This window comes from Colias croceus, chromosome 17, assembly GCF_905220415.1.
Source record: "Colias croceus chromosome 17, ilColCroc2.1".
Taxonomy (NCBI): domain Eukaryota; kingdom Metazoa; phylum Arthropoda; class Insecta; order Lepidoptera; family Pieridae; genus Colias; species Colias croceus.
In genome coordinates, this window is record NC_059553.1 from 3,201,074 (window position 1) to 3,213,078 (window position 12,005).

General features: G+C 37.8%; 2 protein-coding genes across 2 annotated transcripts in view; both read left to right on the plus strand.

Annotated features, from left to right (window-relative positions):
* The window catches only part of LOC123698909, a 194,707-nt gene that overhangs the window by 164,091 nt on the left and 18,611 nt on the right, over positions 1-12,005 (plus strand). The gene's annotated exons all lie outside the window — the stretch shown is intronic.
* Positions 563-2,739, plus strand: LOC123698902 (hydroxymethylglutaryl-CoA synthase 1). The gene has a single exon (XM_045645724.1). It carries the CDS (start codon positions 939-941, stop codon positions 2,313-2,315), a length of 1,377 nt encoding a protein of 458 aa, XP_045501680.1. The 5' UTR covers positions 563-938; the 3' UTR covers positions 2,316-2,739.

The window sequence follows — 12,005 nt, forward strand, 5'->3', positions numbered from 1 at the left end:
TGGATATAAAAAGTCTCTGATCTACTGAATATACACAAAAAAATAATCACAAAAATCCACAGTAAAAATCGGTCAAGCCTTTTGAAAGGCGATCGATTACAATTAATATTGTGATACAAGATATTTTTAAATCAATATAGATTAATCTAATCACTGCATTCTTTAAAATAAATTTATTTCCCGCTGTCTGTCTCACTGCACCTATAGGTACTCTACTAGATATTATTTAAAACTACGCAACAGATTTTGATGCAGATTTAAGACAGAGTTATTCAAAAGGAAGTTTATATTATTATAGGTAGTTAAATATAATATTTTAATATATATTTACATCCGTACAAAGCTGGGAGGGGGTCGCTAATAGAAATATAACATTATAGTCACTATGTATATTAAATGTTCATCGAGTTGTTATTGCAATCCTTATTTTCTTTTCATGGTCATAACTGTAAAATTAAAAAATTCAAAGGAAGATCATATTGTGATGAAACTTGTTTATAACGGAACGTTTAACATTCGATGTCATACGTCACAGTGATGACTGATCACTGATGACAGCACCGGCTAGGAATTCATGTCAAAAAGTTCAATACAATGATACAATCCCAAACTATAAAAAGTATAACTTTATAAATAAAACAATTACCAATCTTTACGGCAATTACGTATTTCATATAAAAGGTTCGCGCCACGTAATTATTGTTATCGGTCACTCGTGTAAGAGTAAAAGAAAGTTAGGTTAGTGGTTCCGCAGTAGGTCAATGGTATGATCATCGCGTGCCGGTTACGTTGTGCCTGACGTCGGTACAAAACGAGTAAGGCGAGCATAGCGAGTCTGATTCAAGACGTGTTCAGCGTTAGTAGTCCGCGACGTACAGTTAACTCTGAGAAAATTCTGTGTTTAAGTATTCATCAGTGTTTTATCGGTTTACCTGAATATGATGGCTAGAGCTAAAGTAGAAAATGTGGGCATTCATGCCATGGAAATATATTTCCCTTCGCAATATGTAGATCAAGTGGAATTGGAAAAATTCGATGAAGTGGCAGCCGGAAAATATACAATTGGACTTGGACAAAGCAAAATGAGCTTTTGTTCTGATAGGGAAGACATCAACTCTATTTGTATGACTGTCCTTCATAGACTCATTGAAAAAAATAACATCAATCTCCATGATATTGGCCGGCTTGAGGTTGGTACTGAGACCATTATTGACAAAAGTAAAAGTGTAAAGACTTTCCTCATGACATTGTTTGCCAAAGAAGGAGCCACAGATATAGAAGGAATTGACAGTACAAATGCTTGCTATGGAGGCACGGCAGCTTTATTCAATGCTATAAACTGGGTCGAGTCCTCATCATGGGATGGAAGAAAGGCCATAGTCATTGCTGGAGATATTGCTGTATATGGGAAAGGCCCAGCAAGGCCTACAGGTGGTGCTGGAGCAGTGGCAATGCTTATTGGACCAGATGCCCCTTTGGTCTTTGACTGTGGTGTTCGTGCTTCTTATATGTGTCACGCTTATGATTTCTACAAGCCAGATCTAGCCTCGGAATTTCCATATGTGGATGGTAAATTATCAATTCAGTGTTATCTAAGTGCATTGGACAATTGCTACAACTTATTCTGTAAAAAAATGAGAACTGTAGATCCTGATTTTAAAGGCCTGTTAAGCTTGGATGGCATGTTATTTCACACACCATACTGTAAATTGGTACAGAAATCTCTTGGAAGAGTCAGCTTTAATGATTTTCTCAATACTCCTTTAGAAGAGAGGGAAAAACAATTCCCAGGATTGTCACAGTTCAACGATCACAAAAGAGAAAATACCTACTTTGACAGAGATGTAGAAAAGGCTTTTATGACCTACAGCAAGGATTTATTTGAAACCAAAACTAAGCCCTCATTACACATTGCTAGGAATGTTGGTAATATGTACACACCATCCCTGTATGGAGGTCTTGCATCATATTTAATAAGCAAATCACCAGAGCAATTGATTGGAAAGAAGTTTGCATTATTCTCTTACGGTTCTGGTTTGGCCTCTACAATGTATTCAATTAACATCTGTAATGACATGAGTGCAGGGTCTAAATTAGAGAAATTAATAAACTCCCTTCATGAGAGCCTGTCATTATTAGATAAGAGGATAAGTGTGGAACCACAAAAGTTTTCAGATATAATGCAAATAAGGACAGAAAACTACCACACAGCTCCTTACAAGCCTTCTGGGCCCATAGACACCTTATTCCCTGGAACATATTACCTTTTACAAATTGATGAGCGACGAAGACGTACTTATGATAGGAAGCTGTAACTTGTTTACTTTGGGACCTTGATAATGAGTATTTATTGTTTTAGTTTTTTAGTTTAATTATGTCCTGATCATAGACATTTAACTGGTTAATGTTCTTATTTATTTATGTGAAACAATGGCTTATTAGTTAGTAATAAATGGTAGATAATTAAATGACGGGGAATGATTGCAATGTGACTTTGAATTGTTTGTTTATAATATATGTAAATAAATACAAAGCAGCATAATCAATGTTGGTGAATGTATAAAATATATAAATGGGATAAGCAGTGGGTTCTTATTAATGTATTTGGTGAATTTTAAATTAATATAAAATATTTTATTTATTTAGCAATTATATTCATTATGAAATATTGAATAATTGTATTGGAATGTGTTAATGAATACCTACTCTGTGAGTGTAAAAATAAAAAGGAAGAATTTATCAATATGTTTCAGTTCTATTGCACTTCTACAAGAAAGCAAAAAGTCTCACATCACATATTATTTTTTGTTAAAATGATAGTTATGTTTACAGTTGAAATGAAATATAAGTAAATATACTATATTATATAACAAAATCAAAAGGAATTTTATTTGTCTTAATTCAATTTGCAGATTATTTTAATATACTAATACTTTTCAATTTTTGTATAAAATTTAGCAGAAGAGTTTGTTTGTTTAAATACGTTACGCGATAATCTCAGGATCTTCTGGTACATTCATTGAGATAATATTACTACGTATGGAGGAGACACAATTCAATTCAATTTTTCGAAGGGTGGCAATTTTGTTTGAGTACAATTCTGCCAATGTCACGTTGGGAAGATAATACACGCTTGAGAAACTGACATTATTATACCGATGTCAATCAAAACGCAGATATACCTAAAACAAAAAGAGACAAACATGGAGGAGACACCACGAACAAAATCTGTGCGTCATTTTTTTGCTCTAAGTTTTAAAAATTATTATCTAGTTAGGTACTTACCGATGAAAGTTATTCCTTTGCATTTTTCCGTATTATTTGTATTATTTGTTGAATATAGTAACACACACGAAGGCATATTTGATGCGTTTCACTTTAAAACAAATAAAAAATGAGCGTGCAGTTACGCCATATGGCGTATGTTGAGCGGAACATAAGTGATGTAGGCGGTGTCGTCTCCATATTATGTATATCTATTCAATTGGTACATTTAGATTTTTTTAAAAGAAACACTCAATTCACTTGTTACACTTTTATTTTCTACAACTGGGTCGATAAAATAATATTTTCGTGTTTTATAATCCACCAATACTTAGAGCAGTTTCATATAAAATATATTATGAGTTACTTAAAATCGCGTTTATAAATAATTATGAATTTATATGTCGTGCACTTTTTACTTTTACAAAATCTTACCCGTCGGACTAGGGCCCTTCCGGCCTCCTCCACTCAAGCGACAGCCCAAGCCGAGGTTCGAGATCCCCGTCAAGGGGGGACGCCCTTGCGCATGTCGCTACCAGGGTGAACCTTCAGTGGGTGGACCACGCGTCCGCGTTAAAATTTAAAAGCCCTTCTGGCTAACATTGAGACACCACAAAAAAAAAAAAACGAAATCTTAATCTAGCCTAATACCTATTATAAAGCTGTTTGCTAGAACGCGCTTATCTCGGGAACCCTGAGTGGGGTAAGGGGCAGATGCATTATACTTCTGTTTCACTGATCGATTTTCTTTAGGGAAAAGTAGGTGTTCAGCCTTCTGTGTCCTGCCAGACCGAGACAGTTTTTTTTCTTCGTCTCCATTGGGAAACGAACCCAGGACCCCTATGTTCTACGCTCATGCGTCAACGGAGCGGAGAAATACGGGTAAAACCGCAGAGCTCAGCTAGTAACATATTAGGAACGTGATCATCATATTATATTATTACATTTTGTACTTAGCTAAAGACACGTTGTGATGTATGGGCAAGCTAAGTAGGTATATTATATTTATATCTATTAAAACTCAAGTTTCAAATCAAAATATTACCGTACCTTACAGTACTTCTTTATTCATTAATCTATTTTTCTTCCAGAGATAAATTCACCCTATGTTAATTCTGTAAAACCGGTAACTAGGTACCTTACAATTTTTTAAACTTTAGCCCAAAATAAAATTCAGATAGCATTCAAGTTTAGGTATATAGGTGAATCATGCACGTGGAAAAATATGCAAAGGGAATTAGGTACGCAACGTTATACCTACGTTATGCAATAAACGTGTGATGATTTAATTATTAGGTATTATTTAAAACTTGACTCATCTACCTTTTATAAAAAAAAATTAGTAATTACGTAGGTACATATGTACCTACGCACACAGTATGCTTTTGTTTCGACTCCCAAGTGCGCTCAGTGTCCTACAACGAAAATTGGATGGTTTCTATTCCCCTAATGCTGCAGTAGCAGTACACAAGCACCAAATTAATCATGATTGTTATTGATTCCCAGTAACTCTATAATAAAAAATTTCATCTCTTATAACTAGATGATTATGAATATAAAAAAGTTAAATACCTATTACACCATCGCATCGTAGAAATTAAAATCAGCTGTACCCTTTGTGACAGACAAAGACAAGGATTTTTTTCCTTAGCAGGGAAAAGAAATAAGAACCCCTGACTGTTACAAGTGTTTTCGATTCTACCCAAGAAGCTATCGATATCTATCATTATTTCATGTTATGAATAAAAGCCCGCGACATTACGACACGTCTGTCTTGTCGCGATGAACTCAAAAAATGTAGATGAGATTTTGATGACGATGCAGATGCGATGTTGTCACGAGAAATAATAATTAAATGTAATCTGATGTTTGTTGAAAATGTTTGGCAGTTTTAGTTATTATATATAATACGTCTTCTTTGATATTTAAAAAATAGCTTAAGTATGGTGGAATTGGGTCGAAGTCGAAGTGAGTTTGCTAGTTAGGCAGGAAATAGCTGTTATTAGTTCTACTTGGGTGACCTGTAAGTGGGTTATTTTTAGGTTACCTATACTTTGTTACATTTGCATACTCTTTTTAACCTAGGCATCTTAGAGCATTAAAACAACTGCTCTAAGCTAGGCATCATTCATATATGCGGCAAGGAAAACACTGTTTATTGGTAAATATTTATTTTATAGGGCAAGGTTCACACGCTTTAAGCGATAAAGCTGTATAAATTGTTATTGTGGATTTGTATTTATTGGGGCTATGCTATGTAGATCAAAAGAAGCAATTAAATAGTCTACAGATATAAATAAATTTCTTAAGAACTCAATCACATTATATCGATAGATAACATTAGGTAGGTGTACAGAATAGATTGGATTTTGTTTTTAGGTAGAGTATATTTCCGCGTGCACTTATATAAAGTACCTACATAATGTGTTAATTAAATAATAAGGAATTAGTAGAAATTAGATATGGGAAAGCATTCAAAATATTTATCTGCTTAATATTTGAACTTTTGAAGTAATTAATATTAGACTCATTATTTAATTTAAATATGTGTAATTCAATATATTATAGGGAAAATTATAAAAAAAAATATTTTAGCCTTTTGGGGAATATGATTGTGTAAGCTAATTTGGCATTCATTGTTACTTATTTAAAAGCCTTTGTCAGAAACATTGCATTATAATAGGTAGGTAAGTACCTACTACCTACACATTGGTAATTATTGATTTATTGTACTATTTATTATGGTTTTAATGATACCCATTGTTCATATTTTTTCCATAAATACGCTGAACAAAAGCTAATTCATGTAAAAGATAATAGAAACATTATTATTTTTATTACGTAGGTACCTATGCGTGTACTTAATATCATTGAAAACAAGTAAAAAACTAATTAAAACGATTAAATCTAGATTCTAGTTGGTAGGTATAAGTACCTTAGTGTATATACGTACTAAATTATATAAGTAGGTCACTGTGGTACCTAGGTCATTTTTGAAATGCAATTTCCGAAGCAATCCTTTTTTGGATATCAATAACGGTCTATTTGAATTTGTCTGACTGAAATTTTTGGGGGGCGCTAATGCTCGCGTCCGTAGGTGTTAACACTTGATTCCCTACACGTGCCCCCCGGGTTGTGCAAAACGAGCATTCTTATTCTGGTGGGAGACTTTATGTCGTGGCTAGTTACCACCCACCTGACGACGCCATGCCGCCAAGCGATGATGTTCGCAGCGTTGTCGTGTTCCGGTGTGAGGTCTGGTGAAACCAATTGGGATGATAAATGTATTGGATAATTTGCTTTACGTCTATGAGTCGAATCCAGTGGCATAGTATTTCGTCGCCGGGTGTCTAGATGTGGAGGGTAGCGGGATCCGAAGAAACGGTTAACCGCTGGCCGACCGCAGGTTGTAGGGGGCCCAATTAGCGGGTTAGCCACCCGTGAAAGGCTGCCCCGCCGCCTGTGTATAATCCTGAGTTGGCTCCAACGTGCCGGTTGGCGACCGGACGAGAGGACCCGTTGGCGATATTCAGGGGGTTTCGGGCGTCCCCGCAGTCTCCAATCTAGACTCCCATAAGTGTACAAATCTTTGCTTACTTAGGAGGCACTATTCGTGAAGCCTAATCCAATTACTATTTGTCTCCCCGCCTATTCTTCGTCCATTCCAAATAAAAACATGAAAAAGGTCCATAAAAGTAGTAAGTTTCCTCAGCGGCTGCACATCCTCTCTCTAACAGTGCACCTCTCAAATATTCGAGGTCTGCACTCCAATCTCACCGCTGTCCACCACCATCTCGAGACAGAAAAGCCTCACTTACTATTTCTCACGGAGACTCAGATCAAGTGTCCTGCTGACGCGACATACCTCATGTACCCCGGTTATGCTCTTGAATACAACTTTCACCCCAAGGCAGGCACATGTGTTTATGTCCGCGATGACATTTGCCTATTGCGTCTCCGTCACCTTGAAGAACCCAGTTTCTCTGTCCTATGGGCCCTCGTCGATACAGGCTGTGAAAAAATTGTGTATGCATGTGCTTACCGATCACATAGCGGAAATTCTGAGACAACTCGTCTATTCAATTACCTCAGTGAAGCAGCAGACCGCACACAGGAACTATATCCTACAGCCCAACTTGTCTTCTTGGGAGATTTTAATGCGTGTCATGCAGACTGGTTATACCCATTCCAGAAGACTGACCATGCTGGAAAAGAGACGTTTAACTTCGCCACATCTTTCAACCTTTACCAGCTGGTGAATGAAGCTACTCGGGTCCCGGATATTGAAGACCACACAGCTAATTGTCTTGACCTTTTTATGACAACTGAACCAGACCGATATGTGGTTACGGTTTCCGCTCCACTGGGATCATCCGACCACTGTCTGGTTAAGTCAGTGTCGACATATTCTCCTCCAGACATCACTATAAGAGGAAGAAAAAGAATATGGAGATACAAGTCAGCCGATTGGGACGAGATGCGTCACTTTTTTGCATCATATCCCTGGCGGCAAGTATGTTTCTCTTCCACCGACCCATCGAAAGTTGCAGATGATGTTACCGACGTTATCCGTCAGGGAATGGAATATTACATTCCATTCTCTGACGTTCTCGCGGTTGACAAAGCTAGACCATGGTTTAACAAGGAATGTAGGCAAGCTGATCATGTTAAACAGAACGCCTTCAAAGCATGGGTCGATGCTCGCACTCGCAAATTACCCGATGTTGGTGCAAAAAAGAGATCCTTCAATAGAGCGGCCAAGTCATGTAAAAAAGTTTTGAAAAAAGCTCGATATGATCATATCCGACGGACAGGTGAAAAGCTTGCAAAATATCCACCCGGTAGCAAAGCTTTTTGGTCTCTAGCAAAAGCTATTGAGTCTAACTTCTCTCAGTCTTCACTTCCACCACTCTTGAAACCCGACGGTAACCTGGCTCACACAGCAAAAGAGAAGGCCGATGTTCTGGCCTCACTGTTTGCTAATAATTCACATCTCGACGATACCAATTTAAGTCCACCGATAATTCCCCACCGTGGCTCATACATGTCAAAAATTCGTATTACCAACAAAGAAGTATTAAAAATTATGCAAAATCTTGATGTGAATAAAGCCAGTGGGCCCGACGGGATTCCTGCAGTGGTTTTGAAGACCTGTGCACCCGAGTTGTCTCCTATTCTGACGCGCCTATTTCGCCTTTCCCTTTCGTCTGGAATTGTGCCTAAGGCCTGGAAGCTTGCCAACGTGCAGCCAGTGCCTAAGAAGGGATGTCGTGCTGATCCGTGCAATTACCGTCCGATTTCAATCACGTCTTTACTATGTAAGATTATGGAACGTGCATTGAACTATCGACTTCTCGCGTACCTAGAGGCCAACGATCTACTGAACGATCGGCAATACGGTTTTCGCCCTAAAAGATCAACTGGCGACCTTCTAGTACACGCCACGCACCTATGGGGAGAAGCCATTGAGAACCATGGTGAAGCATTAGCTGTATCATTGGATATCTCGAAAGCCTTCGACAAGGTTTGGCACGAATCCCTTCTAAGCAAGCTCCCTTCCTACGGCTTACCTCCAGTCCTCACAGCTTGGATAGCCGACTTCTTGAGGGAACGATCTATTCGGGTAGTCATCGACGGCTGCTCGTCTAATCAATTGGCAATCAATGCCGGCGTACCTCAGGGGTCTGTTCTCTCCGCAACCCTCTTTCTGATACATATAAATGACCTTCTCCAATCAAACATCTTTGGGTATGCAGACGATTGTACGGTTGTGGAGAGATACTTGTCAAATGCTCGTGCAACAAATGTTACCATCCAGAACGAGAGAGAGGCCATGGTGCAGCGAATAAACCAGACTCTACAAAAAGTATCTCAATGGGGAGATGCCAACTTAGTGAAGTTTAATGCTGCCAAAACACAGGCGTGTCTTTTTTCTGCCAAAAGGAGTCCCCTCACCTTAACTCCCTCTTTCCGCGGTGTGTCGATAGAACTAGCCGATAACTTAGAAATGCTTGGAGTTTCACTATCGCCAACCCTCAACTTTGGCCAGTTTATTACGTCCAAAGCTCAACTCGCAGCCAAAAAACTTGGCATACTAGCTAAGGTGCGGCAGTATTTCACATCTGAACAGCTTTTAACTCTTTATCAAGCTCAAGTTCGATCTTGTGTGGAATACTGCTGCCACCTCTGGGCAGGTACCGCCAAATGTCACCTCGATGTTCTGGAAGCTATGGAACGTCGCGCCAAGCGAATTATTGGAAACGACCGGCTATTCGAAAACCGGCTTCTGAGTCTTGGTCATCGCCGCAAAATCGCCAGTCTCTCAGTTTTTTATCGACTTCATTTCGGGGAATGTGCAACTGAACTACATGGCCTTATCCCGGCTTCCCCTTTTTTCCAAAGAACGTCCAGGCGCACGGCGGGATACCACCCTTATCTGGTAGAAATGCCGACTGCACGCACAGCACGCTTTGCGTCCTCCTTCTTAATGCGAGCTGCCAAAGAGTGGAATTCTCTGCCGGCGTCCGTCTTTCCAGAGAAGTATAACATGGGAATTTTCAAGAGACGAATTAACAGGCACTTTCTAGGCGGGCGTGACTTACCACCTTAGATCTCGTCACCACTTTCCATCAGGTGGGACTGGGGTCAAGCGTCCGCCTATCTATGTATAAAAAAAAAAAAAAAAAAAAAAATTTAAAAATATTTTATTATCTGTGATATTGCTTGACTTGGTTTTAATACTAGCACAGTACCTACCTACCTATTCTATTAACTGTGGTTTTAACTAACAGTTATGAAGGACTAGATTTCCACCCGCGGCTTCGCCCGCGTTTGCAATAGCCCGCATAGTTCCCGTTCCCGTGGGATTTCCGGGATAAATCTATCCTATGTGTTAATCCAAGTTACCCTCTATATGTGTGCTAAATTTCATTGTAATCGGTTCAGTGGTTTTTACGTGAAAGAGTAACAAACATCCATACATCCATACAAAGTTTCGCCTTTATAATAATATATAGGTATATTAGATATGGATATATTTTTATACAGATCATAACTTTTTCCGTAGATGCACTTGCATTGAACAACATTTTAAAAAATTCTTGTAATTAAAGACCTTGTATTTTGTAATTGGTTTTACTTTGATGTACCTATAAGTACAAATAATTTATGTAGAGGTATATTAAAATTTTACATTTACCACATTTAGATTTCAATTTTTCGATTAAAGCCTTATGAAAAGTAAAATGAAATTTCAAGGTAGGTACGGTCTGATAGATAGAGCAAGTTTTTAAAAGCCAAACGGTATTTTTTTTTATGTGATTTTATTTTCTTACGGGCACTTGAAGTTGTGAACATACTGGGTAATTTTACCTTTCTTGGAATTTTATTATTTTTATCCCATTCAATGATCTAACGATAGTTAATGTTACCATTCTGAGATGGCCTATCTATCAGCTTAGCACACAAAAATCAAGCATCTACCGCTATAATTCACGTCACCACAAATAAAAATCTCATCGTACTCGGTGAAAGGTGAAAAAGTGAAAAAAACGTCACGAAAATACGAAAAATCGCATAACATAGGTACATGGGGGCAGTGTCAGCGTAAGGGCCACTGACACCCCGGGTGAAAATATTGTGGCGCCCACTTGAGGGAAGCAATATCAAGTATTAGTTTTTTGCTGATCTCAAGTAAAATTATGTTAAGAATTTAATTTAATACACACCACACACACCACAGAGGAGTGACTAACGATATCGTTAGAATCGCTCCTCGACCACAAACCCTCAAAAAATCCATCTAAAAAATATGTCAATAAAAAATATGCATATGCACATAGCGTAGGGCTCAGTTCTGAGGTTTTGCTCCAGGAGAGGCAAAAGACTCCAACTTCAGACCTTGACGCCCCCCAGAATTTGTCGCCCTGTGCCATCGCCCCATCAGGCCCCCCCCCCCCCCTAACGCTGGTACTGCATGGGGGTTATTCGGATTGCCATCTAAGTCTTCTACCTCCCAGCTTCATTATATCATTACTTCTTGGGACACTCTTTATACTATCCAAATAAGAAATACTTATACTCTAATAATACACTATACCTAATGAGAAAACAGCCAGATAGTCTTAAAATTTTAAAGATTATGATTTTACAAAAACCTAATCGGTTGGATCGGGCCGGATCTGTTGCAGTTATCAATTATAATTATTAAAATTAAAGTAACTACTCCTACTCTACCAATTAATTAATAAGAACACCGTTGTCGTTTTTGCAGCGTTTGTTAAAAATAAGTACCTAAGGAAGGAAGCTTATTAAACAACACAAACGCATTCAATTGTAATTCTACAACATTGTAATTCTAATTATTGTTTTCTTGAATAATTATATTATATTATACGTCAATAGGTACGTGCCAAAGTTAAATTTTATGAACCACAATTTTTTTTTTATGAAAATCTTACGATACTTAACTATGCCTTTTTAATTTTTTATTATTCCATGTACCCTTAGTTACTAGTACATTATAATAAATTCTTGTGTTATTTTTTTACACTTCAGTAGTTATTGTGTCTAACAAAAATGAATAAATAAATCTTTGTTGTCAACATATACTTTTATTTATCTCTTTATGTAGGTAGTTGTTTTTGTGTTTAGTTTTCGAAGGAGCCAGTTGTTAGCAATTAACTCACTCTAAGTCCTGAGTACGCGACTATAGTTTTAAACAGATGTTAGAAAGTAGGTAT

What these genes read in the sequence shown, in the direction of transcription:
- LOC123698902 (XM_045645724.1), top strand. Translation starts at nt 939, where the DNA reads ATGATGGCTAGAGCTAAAGTAGAAAATGTGGGCATTCATGCCATGGAA.